We start from the raw sequence: 18,536 nt of genomic DNA on the forward strand, positions 1-18,536 counted from the left end.
AAACTATACTGGTCATTGAGTGACTAAATGGAAACCTTAGACACTCTTAGTGATTTTACATAGGACCACAATTTTTTGGTTTCACTGCCAGATCTTTAGCCAGGGTATGATGGAGGTAGCTGCTGTATGCTTTGCACATATATATTTTCACAGACGCACAAGTCTCCACTGATCTTTGCTCATTTGTGCAACCTCCTTTGAACTGAGATTGCAACAGCCTTTGCTTCCTCAACATTTCAAATAAAAATTCATCCACAGAATAGTGGAGTAGAAGTGATTTTAGCAACATAAGGAAAAGATAGATCATTACTCAATGCAAAGATGACAAGTTGCAGACGGGAACAACAAAAAGACAAGTTACATATTTAGCTTTTGGCCAACGCCTTCTTCAGAGAAGGAAAAAAACCACACACACACACACACACACACACACACACACACACACACACACACACACACACACACACACACACACACACACACACACAACTGCCATCCCCGACAGCAAGGAACAGAATGCAACTCTCACATGGAACAGTAGTAGCAATCTGGAAAGGGTGGGGAAGGGGTGGCAGGAAACGTGTAGGGCGAGAGAAGAGCACTACATGACGGAGCATGCAGGGGCTGGTGTGTCAACAGGCTCAGCGTCGGGAGGCTGTGGGGCATGAAGCAAAAAAGAAAGAGAGGAGCAAGGCGGGGAAAGCTGGGCAGGTGCATTGGCAGAGGGAGTGCACAAAGAGGAAGAGGGGATGAAAACAGGGAGGAGGTGATAAGACCAAGGGGGCAGAAATTGTTAGATGGAGAATAGGTTACCGCAGGTTGAGGCTGGGATAATTTCAGGAGCAGGGAGTGTGTTGTAAGGATAACTCTCATCATTGCAGTTCAGAAAAGCTGGTGGTAGAGGGGAGGATCCAAATGCCTGGGTTGTGAAGCAGCCACCATTGAAATCAAACATGTTATGTTCAGCTCTATGTTGTGCCACAGGGTGGTCTACTTTGCTCTTGGCCATTCAGCCTGGTGGACAGTTAGATGGTAGTCATACCAATATAAAAAGCTATGCAATGATTGCACCAGAGGTGCTACTCTAGAGTCCAGCTAATTGGGGCTGATGGCTACCTCAAATTACAAAAAGCTTGGATAATATGGAAATATCACTATATCGATGGGTAAATCATGAATAAATGTTTAATAAGCACAATGATGATTAAAAATAAATAAAAAACAATCTAGTACATACATGTATTGTATGTAGATATATGGGTACACATTTCCAAGTGACAAAAATATAAGTAACATTTTAAAGAAGTTGTCCATAGTCCTTTGTTTTAAAATAGAATATTTTTAGCAGCAATGTTGTGCCATCTTCTGAGAAGCAAGAAGTAGCTTCTGCTTTCTGCTCGATACAATGCAATGCTACACCTAGTGCTGCCAAACCCTCGGTGTGAGTGATCAATGGCACAATTTCTTCCGGCAATTCCTCGTTGTCACTGTCTTCAGCAGGTTCACTTACCATTTCAACAATTGCAAGATCCGCCACTTTAAACTGTTCATCCATTCTGAAGCATCACTTGAATTCGCACTTCCACATCCACTATGCTTTTTCATCAGTTCTGCCAATGGTAGGTCATCTTTGTCTGTACTGTACATATCTGTTTCATTTTGTAAAATCTGGCTCCAAGATCTTTACAGTGTCTCCGCCTTTATTTCAGACCATGAATTGGCTATCCAATAAAGCACGTCTTTAATATTTTTTCTGTTTCTTTTTTTAGAAATTCTTCAATGGTTCCTTCACCTTCTGTTGTTTGTAGAAGCATCTGAAGCAAACAACAATACCACCTCTTTTTTAGCCATCGTAAAACACATTGGTCCATAGGCTGTGTGAACCAGCTTTACCAAGGGTTAAGATTTCTTTGGAAGGCAAGCACCTTTTTTTTTGTATCTTTTGGTCTCTGAAACAAAATCTTCAAAAAACCACTTCTTAAAAATATTTTTGGTGGACATAAGCAGTGATGTTTTTTAGAGCTCTAGGCTTAGCAGACTTGCCTATTACCAGCAGCTTCAGTTTATGGTCTCCACTTGCATTCAATGCAGCAAAAACTATTAACCACTCCTTTTCTTCCTTTAAGGCTAGAGTTTTAGATGGAAGCATTCTATAATTTAGTCCTGTTTCATCACAGTTACACAATTGATCAGGAGTAAGATTTTTCTCCTTGTATAATTTTTCTTAATTTCTTAGAAAGTTTTGTAACAATCTGAGATCCGCAGAAGGCTTTTCACCACAAATTTGAATCTGCCTTACGCTATATCACTTCTTCCACCTATCCAACCATCCTGAACTTGCAGTAATACCATGCTCACCATCCTTTAACTCATGTCTAAAAAATACAGCTTCTCCTTGCAGAATAAAGCCTGAAGCTGGATTTCCTTTTTGTCTTTGCTGAGTGAACCAAACGAACAAAGCTTCACTCGTTTTTTCATACTCTGATTTCTTCACCAACTTCGATTCAAATGACGATATAGAACAGCTATTTGATGGAAACTTCTCTATTTTGTCTCTGTTTCTATATCAGTCTCCAACTGTCACTTCACTGACTCTACACTCAGCAACAAGTTTCTCCTTTGTTTAGTTTTTTCAAAGCCTTCAGTTTTACATTCAATGGCACAAATTTTCTCTTACTCCCACTACTCATTGTAATGTATGAATTAAAACATTAAGAAACACACAGTTACATATGTACATTACACTGTACATCCATACAAAACTTTAAAATTAACATGACACAGGTAGGCTCAATATGTGTTACTATGCAACCAACTACAGCACATACAACAATGCTCAGCTAATGTTGTAAAATGTGTACTGTATTGTTACTTAAGTGTGCTGTATTTTAATGATCACTGTTGCTGAGTAGGCACAACAGTCTGTTTCATGAATTTCTCACTATGTGATTTATGTAATGTTTATACCTGAAGAAGTAATATATTTGAGAATTCGCACTGGAATGCAGGATTTTGTAGGCACAGTATCCAAGAATTACTGAAGTGAGGATTTTGTAAGTGGAGGTAAATTTGTGGCAGTTTTACCCCTTTCTACTTTTATATTGTTTTTCTCCATGAATAAAGATGTTCTCAAATTACCTTTACTTAGGAACATATTGATTCTCTTAAGAATAAATTATTTTTTTGCTGTTAAGATGCTCATGGAAATTCTCGCCAACGACTCTACATACATTACTGTTTTCCATGGCACCTTATCGAGCACTTTGCTTCCTATTTATCAGATATAGTATATTCTTTTTGAAACTAGCACTCTGTCACCAGCTTTTATTTCAAGGGTTGAAAGAAGCTTTTTCAGATCTGGAAACTAATCTTTTGGAATGGAAATGCATGTATTCCCAGCTGCTGTTCCCTTACAATCATGTAGAATTTATCTGTCTGTCTCCATTTTTTGTTGACCAGAAGTAACCAACATCCAAAGATACGAGTTGAATTTGGAAGCCAGGCAATGAATTTTATAGAATTTCCTTTACACGCTTCCAGATCTTCTATGGCTATGCGTGAACTTAAAACTGTTACCAATGAGTGCTTTTGTCCCTGGTAATTTCTTCAGTACTGGAAGTAGCAGTGATGTGAACTATTCCTTGAAAGTATTGTGGTGAAACCAAACAGATTTTGTTCTACTGAACCAGGTTCCTTTGGGGGCATTTTAAGTCCAAATTGTCCACAAATTATCACATTTATAATTCACGTGAAGCAGTAACAGCTTGCCCTCAGAATTCTCACAAACCATAAGTGAAGTGCACATTTTTGACGAATTCCTGATTTGGTACAGGTATTTTGTACTTCTCCTTGTCAAGAGCTTTCATCCTGGATCATTCACCAGACTGGTCTCATCTTAATTCTAAGGTGAAATGTTTTCCAGTTCTGTTTCAACAAGATCAAAAAATTTGTTCACAATTTTTCCATCAATATCTGCACAACTACATGTAAAATGTTTTGCTGGACACTGAGAAAGGACTTCGTTGTAATGGTTAAGGAATGACTCACCCCTAATCCTCCCACTCTCTTCCTGGAAGATTGTTGGAGAACTGCATTTCTTTCTTCTCCTATGAAAACAGTCTACAAGTTGAGCTTAAACAATTAGAGAGTTTTCAAAGCAAAGATGTATTCTGCGCAGCAAATGCATAACACACTACAAATAAAACGTAAAGTGGACATAAACAACGAAAAAGACAACATAGAAAGATTTAAATCCCTGACTTTCTTGCCACATTTGGAGAACTTGTCATTAAAAATAGGCCGGATCCTGATCAAACTCAAGGTCTCCAGTGAAAGCAGCAGCCTTTTGTGCTCTGTCAGAAATGACTTGATGCTCCACAAAGCTGGGGTTTACAAGATCTGCTGCAAGTGTAGCCTTTCATATATCAGGTAGACGACTCGCACAATCCAGAAAAGATACATGGAACACCGTAGATACATCTGACACTTACAGCCCAATAAATTGTCTGTGGCAGAGCACTGCATCAACACCAAGCACTCTATGAGGTATAAATATGTCCAATTCCAGCATCAACTTCATCTTTTTGGGACTCAGCTGTGAAAGAAGCAGCTGAAATTTATTTGGTGAAGAACTTAATCAACAAAGATAGAAGTTTCAACCTATACAGACCATGGATTTGGGCATTTTTCTTTTTTAAATAAACTCTCAAAGACATCACTGCAGTGCAGCTAATAATGACACATCAATATCCCAGGATGGATCGACTGTGTAGCCACAGATTCACTGCAGCTGATCAGTGTCTCTGGTGCTTGTATTTACCGTGCTTAAAACAACAGAACAAGAACTGTAGCATGTCAGCTCACTCTGAAGATGCCCAAAAGAGATGCGGCCAAAATTTAAGAGAAATAAGATATAAACTATATGTGGCTGCGCTCTTGAAATTTAATGGATTTCCCCACCTGACATTATTTATTGCCTCCTCCATTTAATTCCTAAATTGACAGGGCTCTAGATAATGACTAAGAAAAATAACTGCATTTTGCTGTCACAATGTTGCCCCCACAAATCCACGGTAAGTGACTTTGTATGTATCAAGAACTATAACACAAATATATTGTATTCAGTCAAACAGATGCATAATATGTTGTACATATAATTTTTACTTGTCTTTGCACTATTGCTCCTATAGGTCTTTATACATATGGATGTGTCAGCTTAATCCACAATGTTGCTGGAATATGATCTGCACAAGGAGCAGCACCTTCTACAGGCTCAAAGTGCAAATACCTCAACACATTCTAAGACTCTTCTACACCTAACGGTAAGGTTCAGAACGTTGAGGATGGGATGGAGTGAAATTTTAAATGTGTTGCAATGCCTCTGTCACAAAGTTACACATTTATGGTGGGTAAATAACTCTTCCTTTGAATTCTTCTCTGGCTTCTTCCCTCTCCACAGCTAAATTTATGACAGTGTTCCTTCATAAATCATTCTGGGCACACACTCCTAAAATAGCTTTATGGTTGTGACTGATGACTGATCATATTTTCAAACTATACTGGATGCATGTCATCTGTACAGCTCCCTAACTATCTTCCAATATTGTCACCCCCGTGTACACAACTGTGCCCTTTCTTTCAATGGTATTGCCTGAAGAGACAAAAAACTAAAACAAAATTATTTCCTATACAATCTGGGACAACTGCAATAGCTTTCTACTCCCTTCTTCAAAAACTTTTGCCACCCAATTATTCCATCATGTCATCCCAATCAGGTGGATGTTTGTAAAATCAGGATTGCTGGCAGATGACCTAGGATCCCCCCCCCCCCCCCCCTCTCTTCAATCAATAAAGAAATCTGTTATGTTGAATGAATCTACATAGAAAGCTTGTGGATGAATTACCACTCTGTAAGGGATCCACAGTCTGTTACTCACAAAGGTCAAGTTAGGCCAAGAATGTTGCTTACTGTGTTTAACCAGAATACATAGCTTTACATAGTGCAAACTGACATAACTTTGGTTACTGCAAAACCTCTATTCCTTCAATAAAGTATTACTGAGAATCCAATATCAGACTGAAACATCTCCTGTAGTAGTAAAAACTGATCAGCTCATCCATTAGGTAGTGATCATTAAAATAAAAGGTTAGGCTGCTAGATCATTCAATCACTAACAACAGAAAATTTAATTGAGGGAATTTTGTGTTGGCTAACATGCCATGTGCACCCAGTGAATGATACTGTGTTATAACAGATGTGCTGCAAATATTGTAGTGGCTGAGTATGACCTCATCACTGTGAGAATTATAGAGGATGGTGACAAAGTATTTGTTTTACCAAAAAGTGATTACAAAGTTAGGGAGTGCCAATATGATATGTCTACCATGCTGGTCAATGGGTTGCAGTGAGGCCTAATGTGTGCAGATTATTGTAACAGCATGTGATGATTTATCGACATATGAACTTTGTTAATGCAAAATATTTATTCCTTAAAATAGTATTATTGAGCATCCAAAATCAGACTGAAACATCTCCTGTAGTAGTTACAAGGTGTACAACTTTGCTTCCGCAGTTTGCCAATACGTGGTGACAACGGTTAGTAGTAGTTGAAAGAAACAGATCGCAGACGTCAGGCAGTTAGCTTGGACCTCAGTCAACATAACCTTATTCGAACATTAGTCAATTTGTGTCTGCATCATATAGTTGTTCTTGATTGAAAATGTCAGTTTACGAGCCTAATTCTCATCATTTGTGGGAGGTGTTACTGTTTGTATCAATATGAAGAAAACAGCAGCTAAGTCTCATCACATGCTCTCAAGTACGTATAGTAAGAATGCTATTAGTGAAAGAACATGTCATGAGTGGTTTCAACATTTGTAGAACAGTGATTTTAATGTCGTAGACTGGCACAGTGGTGGAAGAGAGAATGTTTTCAAAGATACAGAATTGGAGACATTGCTGAGAGAAGACTCACGTCAAACTTAAGAAAAATTTGCACAATTAGTGGGAGTGACACAGCAAGCCATTCCAAAACTTCTCAAGGCTATGGGCATGATTCAGAAAGAAGGAACTTGGGTCCTGAGTGAGCTGAAACCAAGAGACGTTGAACGGCATTTGTGTGTTTGTGTACAGTTGCTTCAGAGGCGAAAATGGAAGGGATTTCTGCATCACATTGTGACTGGGGACAAAAATGGGTTCTTTACGATAACCCTAAATGCAAAAAATCATGGGGATATCCCGGCCATGCTTCCATGTCTACAGCCAAACTGAATATTCACAGCTCCAAGATCATGTTCTGCATTTAGTGGGACCAGCTCGGCATCATGTACTATGAGGTGTTGAAACCAAGTGAAACAATCACAGGTGCTCATTATCAAATGCAATTAATGTGTTTGAGCATTAAAAGACAAATGGCCACAATACAGCAAGAGGCACAATAAAGTGATTTTGCAGCACTACAACACTTGACCCTACATAGCAAAAGAGTCAAAATGTACTTCAAAACGTTAAAATGCGAAGTCCTACACCACCCACCATATTATCCAGACATTGCTCCCTTTGACTATCACCTGTTTAGATCAATGGCACATGGCCTGGCTGACCAACACTTCTGATCTCATGAAGAAGTCACAAATTGGATCGATTTGTGGATCACTTCAAAAGATGAACAATTATTTTGACACAGGATTCATGTACTGCCAGAAAGATGGAAGAAAGTAGTGGCCAGTGATGGAAAATACTTTGAATGATACATGTGTAACCAAGTTGTTTCATTAAAGCCTCAAATGTTGGGTAGAAAACAGCGGAAGCAAAGTTGTACACCTTGTAAAACCAATCAACTCTTATCCATTAGGTAATAGTCATTAAAATACAAGGTTAGGCTGCTAGATCACTCTAGAAATTTTAATTGGGGGTGTTTCAACATAATGTCACTGATAGTAACCAATTATTATAATATGCAGCTACACAGATCATGCTTTCCAGTCCTTAGAGTGACAAGTTGAAATTATTGTGAAGTCAATTTGTGAGTTCAAAAATTTCAAACTTGTGTGTCTCTGAAACAACTTGATAAACTCATTGCACAAGGTTGCAAGTCACCAGTGATTTCCACACATGGCCACTTTCATTATGTAAACCTGTTCCATTTCATTATAAAATCAGCATGTAACTCAAAAGGTACTTATTAAAACTGTTATTTAAAAATGTGCAAAATATGGAACTTCTGATATCACCAATGAAAGGCACACACAAAACACCACTTCCAAAGTGACAAGCTGTATTAATCAGCAGAATTTAGATCTATCTTTGTTGTTCGATGTATTTTTGACAGACTGACAGATTTATAATTTTTTTTTTTAATTATGAGAGAATCAGCAGATGTAGAGCCAACAGTAAGGTCTCTAAACGAGCAGTACAAAAAAAAGTTTTAATATGCTTAACATCATTACTGTTTAAATTTAAGCAAATGGGGTTTTACTCAAGTATACAATGGCTGGGTGAAGCAAGTATGTAATGGGATGGAAGCAAGCATATCCAAGGCAGTACATCCAATGCCTCAGGGCCTATCTGTAATTATGTGCAGGGAATTCAAACTCTGAAAGGCTGACTTTGACTTCATCAGATTCACAACCTGGAAACAACTCAACTTCAGTTTCTTGTGATATTTCAACATCTTGCAAGTCAGGATGGACTCCGAGGTTAATGTTAACGTGGCTTTTTAGGTGCTAGTACACTGCATTTTATAAAGACTGGTCCAGGGGACTTTACAATACTACACATTAATCTCTGGTCTCTAACCACATTAGAAACTTAAAGCTGTGTTATGAAACCTATTCTCACTACGAATTTTAGAATCAGTTGGTGTAGGAAGAGTTTGCCATAATTTGACCAAACTACTATTTGCAGGCTTGCAACGAGGTGTAATTTTGTAACATTTAACAGGCCAGCATTGTTCCCAACTATACAGTTAATGAATTAAATGACTTTACTTGGTCCAGCTACTCTTACTATGCTCTGCCTGCACTTACGAGTTGTGGACTATTGCTTGTATAATAGATCTCACGAACAAAGTACATTAATTTGCAGATTACACAGATCTATTGGCAAGAAGACGTACAAATATATGTGTGAGTAAGCCGACCCTAAGGCAGTGGTGACTAAAGGATGACAGCTAAGCAATTCATAAGTGTGCTGCTAGATTTGTTTCTGAGATGTTCAATCAGCACAATGACTGTTATGGAGATGCTTCATCAACTCAAATGGGAATCCCTAGAGGGATTTTTGTGAAACACTGCTGAGAAAGTTTAGAGAATAGGCGTTTGCAGCTAACTGCATGTTGATTCTATTGCCGTCAATGTACATTATGTGTAAGACTGTGAAGACAAGATAAAAGAAATTAAGGCTCATACAGAGACATAGACAATCTTTTTTCCTCACTCCAATTGCAAGTGGAAAGGAAATGACTGCTGATGGTATGTGGTGCAACATACCTTGTAGCTTATGTACACAGATGTAGATGAAGCCATCACTATTCAGTTAAACAGCACACACGGTAACCCAACAGCTGTGGTGGTACATGCTGCTATTCAAAGAAGCAACATGTTCCACTTCCCTTATACTGTGCCAATGAAACAGGGTTGTGTAGAAACCTTAAGATTTGATACTAATGCTAAAAGAAAACAGCATACTGTGTGTACATTTTTTATTCATGTACATGTATGATACACAAATATAAGCAAGGTACAAACATGAGACACATTGGAGGGCAAGTGTTTTACTGGTGGAAAAGGAGCCATTTACACTTTGATGTTGCAACTTGGAGGGCCATAGATGCCAAAGAACATCTACATCTACATCTACATCCACACTCCACAAGCCACCTGACGGTGTGTGGCGGAGGGAAGAAGAGGTCGGTGCGACAATGGCTGTCGTTTCAAAACAAAAAAACAAAAGAAGATTGGAATTACTTAATTACTTACATACTTGTTGATTTTGGGATACTAATGATCTATCTGTTGACGAGTTTGGTTATTAACAGCTTAAATGAGGATGTTTAATTAATATGTTGAAAGTGTTACGGGGACTGTTAAATACAGAAGGATTTTGAAAAGAAGTGGTTACATGATTTCACAGCTAGTGGGTAGCAAACATAATCTTCCATTACCACAGCATTTTCCTGCAGACATTGAAGAAGGTCAATATATATAACTGCAAGTGGCACTCCACAGCAGGACCCCTACTTCAAGGAGGAGCGACATGAGTGTAGAAAGAGAAGCTTTAAAGGTAAAGATAATTTTGAGCACAAAACACACAAATCACATTCACTGAATTGGTACTCTGGTTAAGTACTCTCCAGCAGTGAGTACCAGTGGTAACACTCCACAGCATATAGGGTGAACTTATAGTATATTTATACGCTCAGAGCCTGGCATCAACTGAAGAGCTGCCTTTCTGAAATGTCCCCAGTGTCATGGCAACAACAGCAAGGGAGTAAACTGAAGTGGCCCATACTCAAAGGTTTTCCATAAGTTAAGAAAAATGGCATCAACCAGGGCTCTGCTATCCACAGCCTTACAAATATTGTGAACAGAACAAACCCAGTGTTATACAGAAATCCATGTTAATTTCTACAGAAAAGTGGCTCAGTATACTGAAAGCATGAGCCCAAACTGCAATCCTTACATCTACTGCATGCTCATACCATACACCTCAGCCATCAGTCCACACAAAAGGATCATCACTGTATTCTGCAAATCCACATCAAATTCAAAGCTTATCCAAGTTGTCTCAAAATATAATGGTAGTTGTACATGATGTTGGTAGTGTGTGATACGTGCTGTCATTGTAGAGTGCCGCACCATTGGTCAACAGTGATTCTGCAGTGTTGCTGAATATACTATGGCAATGGTGTGGTATCTTATGCCAGAAATTTATAGAAGTGATTATTTCTCAGGAACAGTCACATGATTCCATTCACTGTTCCAGCCTTTTTACATTAAAGTATATAAGTCATGGACGTAGTAGTTACGCCTTTCCAGGGGAAGACATTTTCATGAGTGTTCTATTGTTCCCCTGTTTCTGAAACATAACAACAAAGGTTACGAAAATATCTTTATTACAGGTGTACTGCTCAAAGTTTTTCATGTATTCTTCCACAAGTGTCCATGGCCCCCACTGTTCATTAAGTTTTTGATCACTGAGGTTGCCTAAAATGATGATGAGCAAAATTTACCTCGGCATAAGGGAATTTTGCATAAACTGAATTGGGCATGCATCACTGGACAATCTAGATGAATGCATCAACAATCCACACCACATATTTGTTTGCGATTAATGGGGAACTTGTTCATTCATCTTTGTGGGTATTCTACCAATTTTTGCAAACTTTTAGCACTACTACTGCACTGGCAATTCATCATTAGCCACCAATTTATGGATGTCACACTGTAACACTCATTTGAGATTAGGGAGCAGATAATAGTGTACACTTTACATGAACTGATTTGCAATTTTCTTGTCCATTTCCAAGGCAAATAACACAACAACCAGCCAATGAACATCAATCCCTGCATCTCACAAAGCAACTAATCTTTACGTTGCTATAGTTGCTACCAGCCTACACTGCATATATAAATATTATTATTATTGTTATTATTATTATACAAGTGCTGGACAAATGGGCACTACTTTTTATGACCATTGTACTTAATTTTGTTGCACAACTGTTATCTACAATGTGTAATGGATATTTAAAATACCTCACCTCTTCAGAGACTAATAGTTTCCCAGCATGAGAAAGTGGAACTTCTAAGTTTAAGCAGCTACGTATTGCCAGCATGACTTTTCCTCTGTGACCAATTGTGACTCCAGTGTTGCGGAAGCCTGATTCCAGGGCACAAGTATGCTGATTTGAAAACAGAGAGAAACCAGGTGTTCTTTATATACTTATATAGAAGTTAAAAAATCAACAAGTATGTTGTATCAAATACACAGCCCCTCAGTACAGTTGGCATATTTACATAATAATTAACTACCACAGTTAACCAAAGGATATATTGTATTGTTTATTTAACATATTTCACTATGCAATGACAGCCTCTTAACTCCATTTTGTTGCTCTTTGCAGGCGAAGCAAAAACTGTTTCCTATAAAATAATATAAGTGATACAGAACATTTCTACATGTGTAACTGTATAGTAGAAGCCTAGATATTGACTTAACCAATCTCTTTTTTGTGACGTTACTGGAATTATGAGTTTCCACAGACAGATGGAGTTACAAGGCTTTCACTGCCTGCCATCGATACGAAGGTCATGCAACTAAGCAGCTCAGAATGATCTCTATATCTCAAACAATGGTTTCATTTGAAAATCTTTACCTGACTTCAGTTCTAACTGTCCCAATAGTTTGCATATTTTCCCAGATTAATAAGATACTTGGGGGGGAGGGACTGTCTTTGTTGAACTGCACCTCATATAAAACCTAGCTCTTCACATTACGGTTGCAAATGTTACATCTCATTCTTCACTGATAGTAATTATGATGATTAGGTATAAAGTGCTTATTAATAAGATTATTAGTGGCCTTGTTAGAATAAAAGGTTTGAAAGAACATAGACAGAACTGTACCTCTGTCAACTGCTTGTTCAATAATGTCCAATCACACATAATGTAAAATTATTGGTATAATAATGAGGCATTAAAAATTAAGTAACTTACTCTAACAGTTGAAGCAATTATAATTAAAGAGAATCATCTAGTTGATAATATAAAATAACTGGATGACACATTAAAATCTCTACCCTAATAATTTGGGGAGTAAACTCTTAATACATTTTATAAAATATCATAATTCATATCACATTCCCTTCATGGAACATTAAAATAGATGGCAGATCAGTTGGTACACAACCTTCTGTCCTGTTGTCTTGTGAACTGAAATCTAAGTACCACATGCACCTCTTAACTGGAGAAGCATCTTCAAATTGCAGGTATGTCGCAGATGACTAGCTGCCGTCAGTAACTGTTAATTAACACTCGTCACTTCTAACCATTTTTCTTCCCACTCGTGTATGAGTCTATACCCCAATAGCAATATTACAGCATACAGGCGGATAGTGCAGTGCTCCCTGGGATTTTCTGTTCATTTCGTTAATTGATTTGCCTCAATTCCTATGTAACATGGGAGAGAGTGGCACCTGATGTTTATGACGTTGGGATTTAGAACCTTCAACACCATGATCTTCACCACACAGCGTTTTACAGCTATTAAGAACACTTATTTGTATGTATTTTAATACATACAAATAAGTGTTCTTAATAGCTGTCAAACACTAAAATTTTTCATTGTAATAATTGCACTTCAGCATTCAGAATATCTGACACACAGTTCAAATGAAACATACTGAAATGTGTACACCAAAAACAAGTGTCTGTCTCCACCAGAGTAGAGAGCCACATACAAGTGTGGTACCCACTGTACGGGAACTAGTGTGTGTGAGACTTAATCTAGCCTCTATGGCTGGAATGAAGAATGCCACAGTTTATGGTCTTTTATCTTCAGCCACATTTCCTCTCCTTGATGAATGTTCTTTTGGCTCAACAGTGAGACTGTAGCCTCTAGGTTAGTGATACTTTGTTAAAATCTTTCAGCCTTTAAAAACTCTCTGGCTGCTGTAATCTTGTTTCTCTCCCTTATTCCCATGGGCTCTGGAACTGAGCAGAATGACAACTCCTTCCAATTCTGTTGTAGTGGGAGATAGGAGTCATGTATGTTCTGGACAATTTTCTCTGCTGGGTACATTTACAGGAGGGCGTGAGTGCACTGTAGGCATCCAAGCAGACGAACTCTTTTGTCATGTCTCATTTGCTCCAGTGCATTCAGCAATGCACACAACTCATGTTGTAACTGTGAACCTATCTGGCAGGCAGACCCTGAAAACACAACAATGGAAAAACCACTGAACAGCCAACCCCCCCCCTCCCTACCTCCCCCCCCTCTCTCTCAGATAAATCTGTCCAAAACAAGTGCTACGCACAACAAGAGGATAACTGCAACGCAAATAATACCGTACAATAGCTGTCTAAAAACGTTAATCCATACTTCTACGACAGTTAACTGACATCCAATGAGACTTCAACCCCTAATTCATCACCAAATCAAGCAAGGTTGGAGGGCTTATGAAAAAAATCCAACTTTTTTTTTTTCAATTTAATACACTAAGAAACTTAAAAAAAGGTGGTCTTGAAGAGTGTGTTTCTGTACAACATATGGTTATGAACTAGGAGTTTAAACAAATTTCAAATGAAAACTATGAATGGCTCAGAGAGCTATGTCAAGGTCACCCCTAAATCTCACCAAGAAAGATCAGAAAAGAAGTAATGACATAAGAGTATTAACAGGAATCTAGGACATTCTGGAGAGGGTAAAGGCTCTAAAATGGAAACGGACAGGACATATTGCATGAAGAAATGACAAATATGGACCATGGCACTATTAGAGTAAGACCCTCAAAGAAATATGAAGGCCACATGGCAGACTACCTAACCACTGAAATCAAGACCTGAAGAAATTCACATGCTTTCACTCACAGAAGAAAGCAATAAACAGAGAGACACGGAAGCAGTTATTGAAATTGTATTTGTTAGCTTAAGATTAAAGAGGCTGAATCTTGTAAAGTTTTATACAGCTGAACAATGAATATAACAGTAAAATTGTAGTGGTCATCTAAACATTAGATCTAAAAATTTGATCATGTTAAATTTAAAAGCCATTATTGGTTTATATGATGGGAAGTCAAAAAGTATAGAGACTTTTGAAAAACAAAATATTTATTCTAATGACAGAAAGCTGAAACATACATTATTTTTCTACACTAATCTCCCTGCAATTCAATGCACTTTGTCCATCGCTTCACAAGTTTTTTGATTCTGTCGGAAAAAAAGTTTTTTGGTTGCATTTGTGACCAATTTTGCACCACATCAATGACTTCTGCATTGGTTGCAAATCATCTTCCCCTGAGTATTTCCTTCAGTGGTCCAAATACATGCTAATCACTTGGAGGGCTCTGAGCACTATGGGACTCAACTGCTGTGGTCATAAGTCCCCTAGAACTTAGAACTACTTAAACCTAACTAACCTAAGGACAGCACACAACACCCAGCCATCACGAGGCAGAGAAAATCCCTGACCCCGCCGGGAATCGAACCCGGGAACCCAGGCGTGGGAAGCGAGAACGCTACCGCACGACCACGAGATGCGGGCTCTAATCACTTGGAACTAGATCTGTACTTCATAATGAGAGTTTCAACTATTTGAACCCCAACTACTTTATATTTTTGGCCATCTGTTTCGTAGAATGTCACTGAGCTTTATCTTGGTGAAGGACGACACCTTTTTGCAGTTATCCATGAAACATTTGGATCTGACTACAGGTTTCAGTTTAGTTTCCAACACATCACAAAGGTTCTCAATGTTCACAGTTTTGACTCTTGGGGTGAAATTAACAGCTACCACTTCTTCAATGTCCCAGAATAGTGTTACCATAAGCTTACCAACTGATGGTTGATATTCAAATTTCTTAACTTCTGGTGATGATGGGTGTTTCCAAACTATGTTCAGTCATACTTTCCGGTTCGTGATAATGCACCCACATTTCATCCACAGTAACGATTTACTGCAAAAATCCATCTCCCTCGCAGTGATAACATGTCAAAAGTTTATGAGAGATGTACATCCTTTGCACCTTATGCTGTGCTGACAATTCTTTCGGTACCCACCTTGCACACACTTTCTCAAAATTTAGCCTGTTGTGTAAGATGGAATGTGCTGAACCATGACTGGTATCAGGATTGCCACAAGGTTCCCCCAGTGAAATTCCCTGATATTTCCCTCATTTCCAGACAAGTTTTGGCATTTTTCCCTGGCAAATTTTGAGATCTCAAAGGTAAGTTAAGACATAAATTGACAATCTGTCTTTGTAGCTATGGTACAAGAAACAATAGTGCAAACAAGGAAATATCTAAGACAAATTTGCAAGCATATGGCGTTTCCTGATGGGAGCAAAAATATTAAGCACTAACATCAATGTCTTTTCTAATGAACTGTTTTTAGATGGAGAAAGCAACCCAAATGATGTGTGTGTTGCATTAAGACCACTGATGTTATTTTATTTCAATAAAACAAAACACATTTGGTGACAAAAATACGGATTTCCTTGGATTCGCAAGGCAGATTTAAAATTCCTTCACTGATTTCAGTAACAACCTCAGAAAAAAGTAGGCCTCTTGAAAGAAGTGCATAAGGTGAGGAAGAACTGTGTAAACCAACACTTCTTTCAAGAAATATATGAATACATATAAAACGTCACACTGTACAATGTAACTGCAGTGAGACAGTTGCAATTCCTGAAATCCATCAGTCATGACCTCTATCCTGCTGAAGAGCACCAGTCCTGGGCCAATAGATAAACCATGAAAATCTACTGCTTTACACCACACACAAACAGACCCAGCCTGTAGGCAAATCGGTGAGACTATATCCAATGGGCAGCACCTGCACATTACTGGAAATGGAATGGCTTCAGATCGACAAGCCCGATCCATTAAAGATACCCACAGAAACAGCCTGCGGTTTTGGCCCGTAGCGGAAATCCACTCGTGTGGCCAGCTATTCATGAGCCAGACAGCATGTTGATGAAATGAGACCACGGTGATCAATCCATGCAACAGATAATGTGTTCAAATACTCTGAGAATCAATAATAATAAGGGTAGGTGGCAACACACCGTGAAGATGACGGCTGAGCCACAGGCAGACACATAGAAAGGGCAATTACACTCTCACAACTAAATTTTCAGCCAAAGCTTTTGTCAGGAAATGAAAGCACACGCATTCACACAATCACTCAGACACAACTCATGCACACATGACTGCTGTCCCCAGCCACTGCGTCTACAGTCTGGGAATCAGATCCAGACAAACCACTCCTCACACATCCTTGCCTCTCATTGGCAGCTGCTAGGCTAATGGCAAGAAGTGGTGGCAGCACTGACTGCAAGCTGAGGGAAGTGGTATCAAGCGGAGAAGCAGTAAGAATGAGGGAGTAGGGAAACAGCGCACATACTCAGCTGCATCCAGCCAGCAACGACACATGACACCTCAGTAAACAAACCATTTCATCTACTGAGACAAAACAGAGATTTTTACTGTGTTTTTTTTTCAAATTCCCCTGATATTTCCCTGATGTGTTTGAAATTCCCTGATTTCCATAACCTGTGGCAACACTGGGTATGTAAAGTATTGGTGATTTTGTCCACTGTGATTTGTGTTTTCCATCACCATACCCTCAATGACTTCCAAACTGTCCTCCGCATTGACGTCAGTGGCCTGCCTGCTCTTTCCTCATTTCAAAGAGAAGTTCTTCCCTGTTTGAAGCACTCTATCCATTCATAGACCTTGTTTCATGATAAACAGCTTGTCACCATACTGCGCTTGCATTCAACAAATAAATCATGCAGATATAACACCTTCCACAAACAAAATGCAAATCACTGCTCTCATTTATTCCTTGGTGCAGATTGACAATGGAGCTGCCATGTTTCATGATCTGCTACAACACAACTAACACGGGAATAAGAGTGCCTCATTGTATAGAATTGTTGCATATGGCAATATTTCAGCCCTGGGTACTAGCAGTGTTACCAATGTCTAAGGCAAGAAATTATGAAAGTCCCTTTACTTTTTGGCTTCCCCTCATATCTGTCCTAACCATTTTCGAAAGACAGCTCTTCACATTAATCCCAAAGGGCCTCATTGCTAACAAGACAGTAACTGAAAGTCTGTGAATGGGATTGGCCCTAAGTGCTCCTATTGTCAGCCTAATTCCCTTATGGCACAACCGTCTGATGCACTTATGTATGATGATCAGGCACATACATAGACTGTGCATTCATAATCAAGTTGGGAATGTACACAAGTTCTGTAAAACTAAAGCACAAAGTGCAGCTTGCTACACCACATCCTACATGCATTGCACTTTAAAATAATGAGTTTTTTGAGGTACAGTTTTCAGGTCACTCAGGGGTGGTGCACCTAAGTTTCTGATTGAAAGGCCTGGAAACTCTACCACGTCTTAATATTTAAAATGTTCTGGGAGGTTAAAAACACAATGGAAATTGTTAATAACAACTAATGCAACAACAACAACAGGCTTGTTACAGTACTGGAAGACTAACCAAAATTTAAAAACCAGTGAAGAATTATGACCACTGGAAGATGTTTTTTACAATGGCTGTTGTTGCTGTGGTCTTTAGTCTGAAGACTGGTTTGATGCGCTACCCATGCTACTCTACCAGCACATCCCTTTGAACCTGCTAACCATTTTCATCGTATTTTTATGCCTATACTTCCTAATTTCCCACCTATACTAAAGTGATTCCTTAATGTCTCAGAACGTGCCCTGTCAACCAATCCCTGTTTTAATTCAAGTTGTGCAACATATTTCTTTACTCCCCAGCTTTGTTCAGTACCTTCCCAAT

General features: G+C 38.7%; 1 protein-coding gene across 5 annotated transcripts in view; it reads right to left on the bottom strand.

The window, feature by feature from the left end:
• LOC126189580 (tRNA wybutosine-synthesizing protein 3 homolog) overlaps window positions 1–18,536 on the bottom strand; it is a 52,859-nt gene that overhangs the window by 9,476 nt on the left and 24,847 nt on the right. For all 5 annotated transcript variants that reach the window (XM_049930957.1, XM_049930956.1, XM_049930953.1 and 2 more), the window contains exon 3: window positions 11,763–11,903. In XM_049930957.1, coding sequence (XP_049786914.1) covers window positions 11,763–11,903 — 141 coding nt within the window. The remainder of the gene's footprint in view (window positions 1–11,762; window positions 11,904–18,536) is intronic.

The sequence above is a fragment of the Schistocerca cancellata genome, chromosome 1 (genome assembly GCF_023864275.1).
Source record: "Schistocerca cancellata isolate TAMUIC-IGC-003103 chromosome 1, iqSchCanc2.1, whole genome shotgun sequence".
Lineage (NCBI taxonomy): Eukaryota > Metazoa > Arthropoda > Insecta > Orthoptera > Acrididae > Schistocerca > Schistocerca cancellata.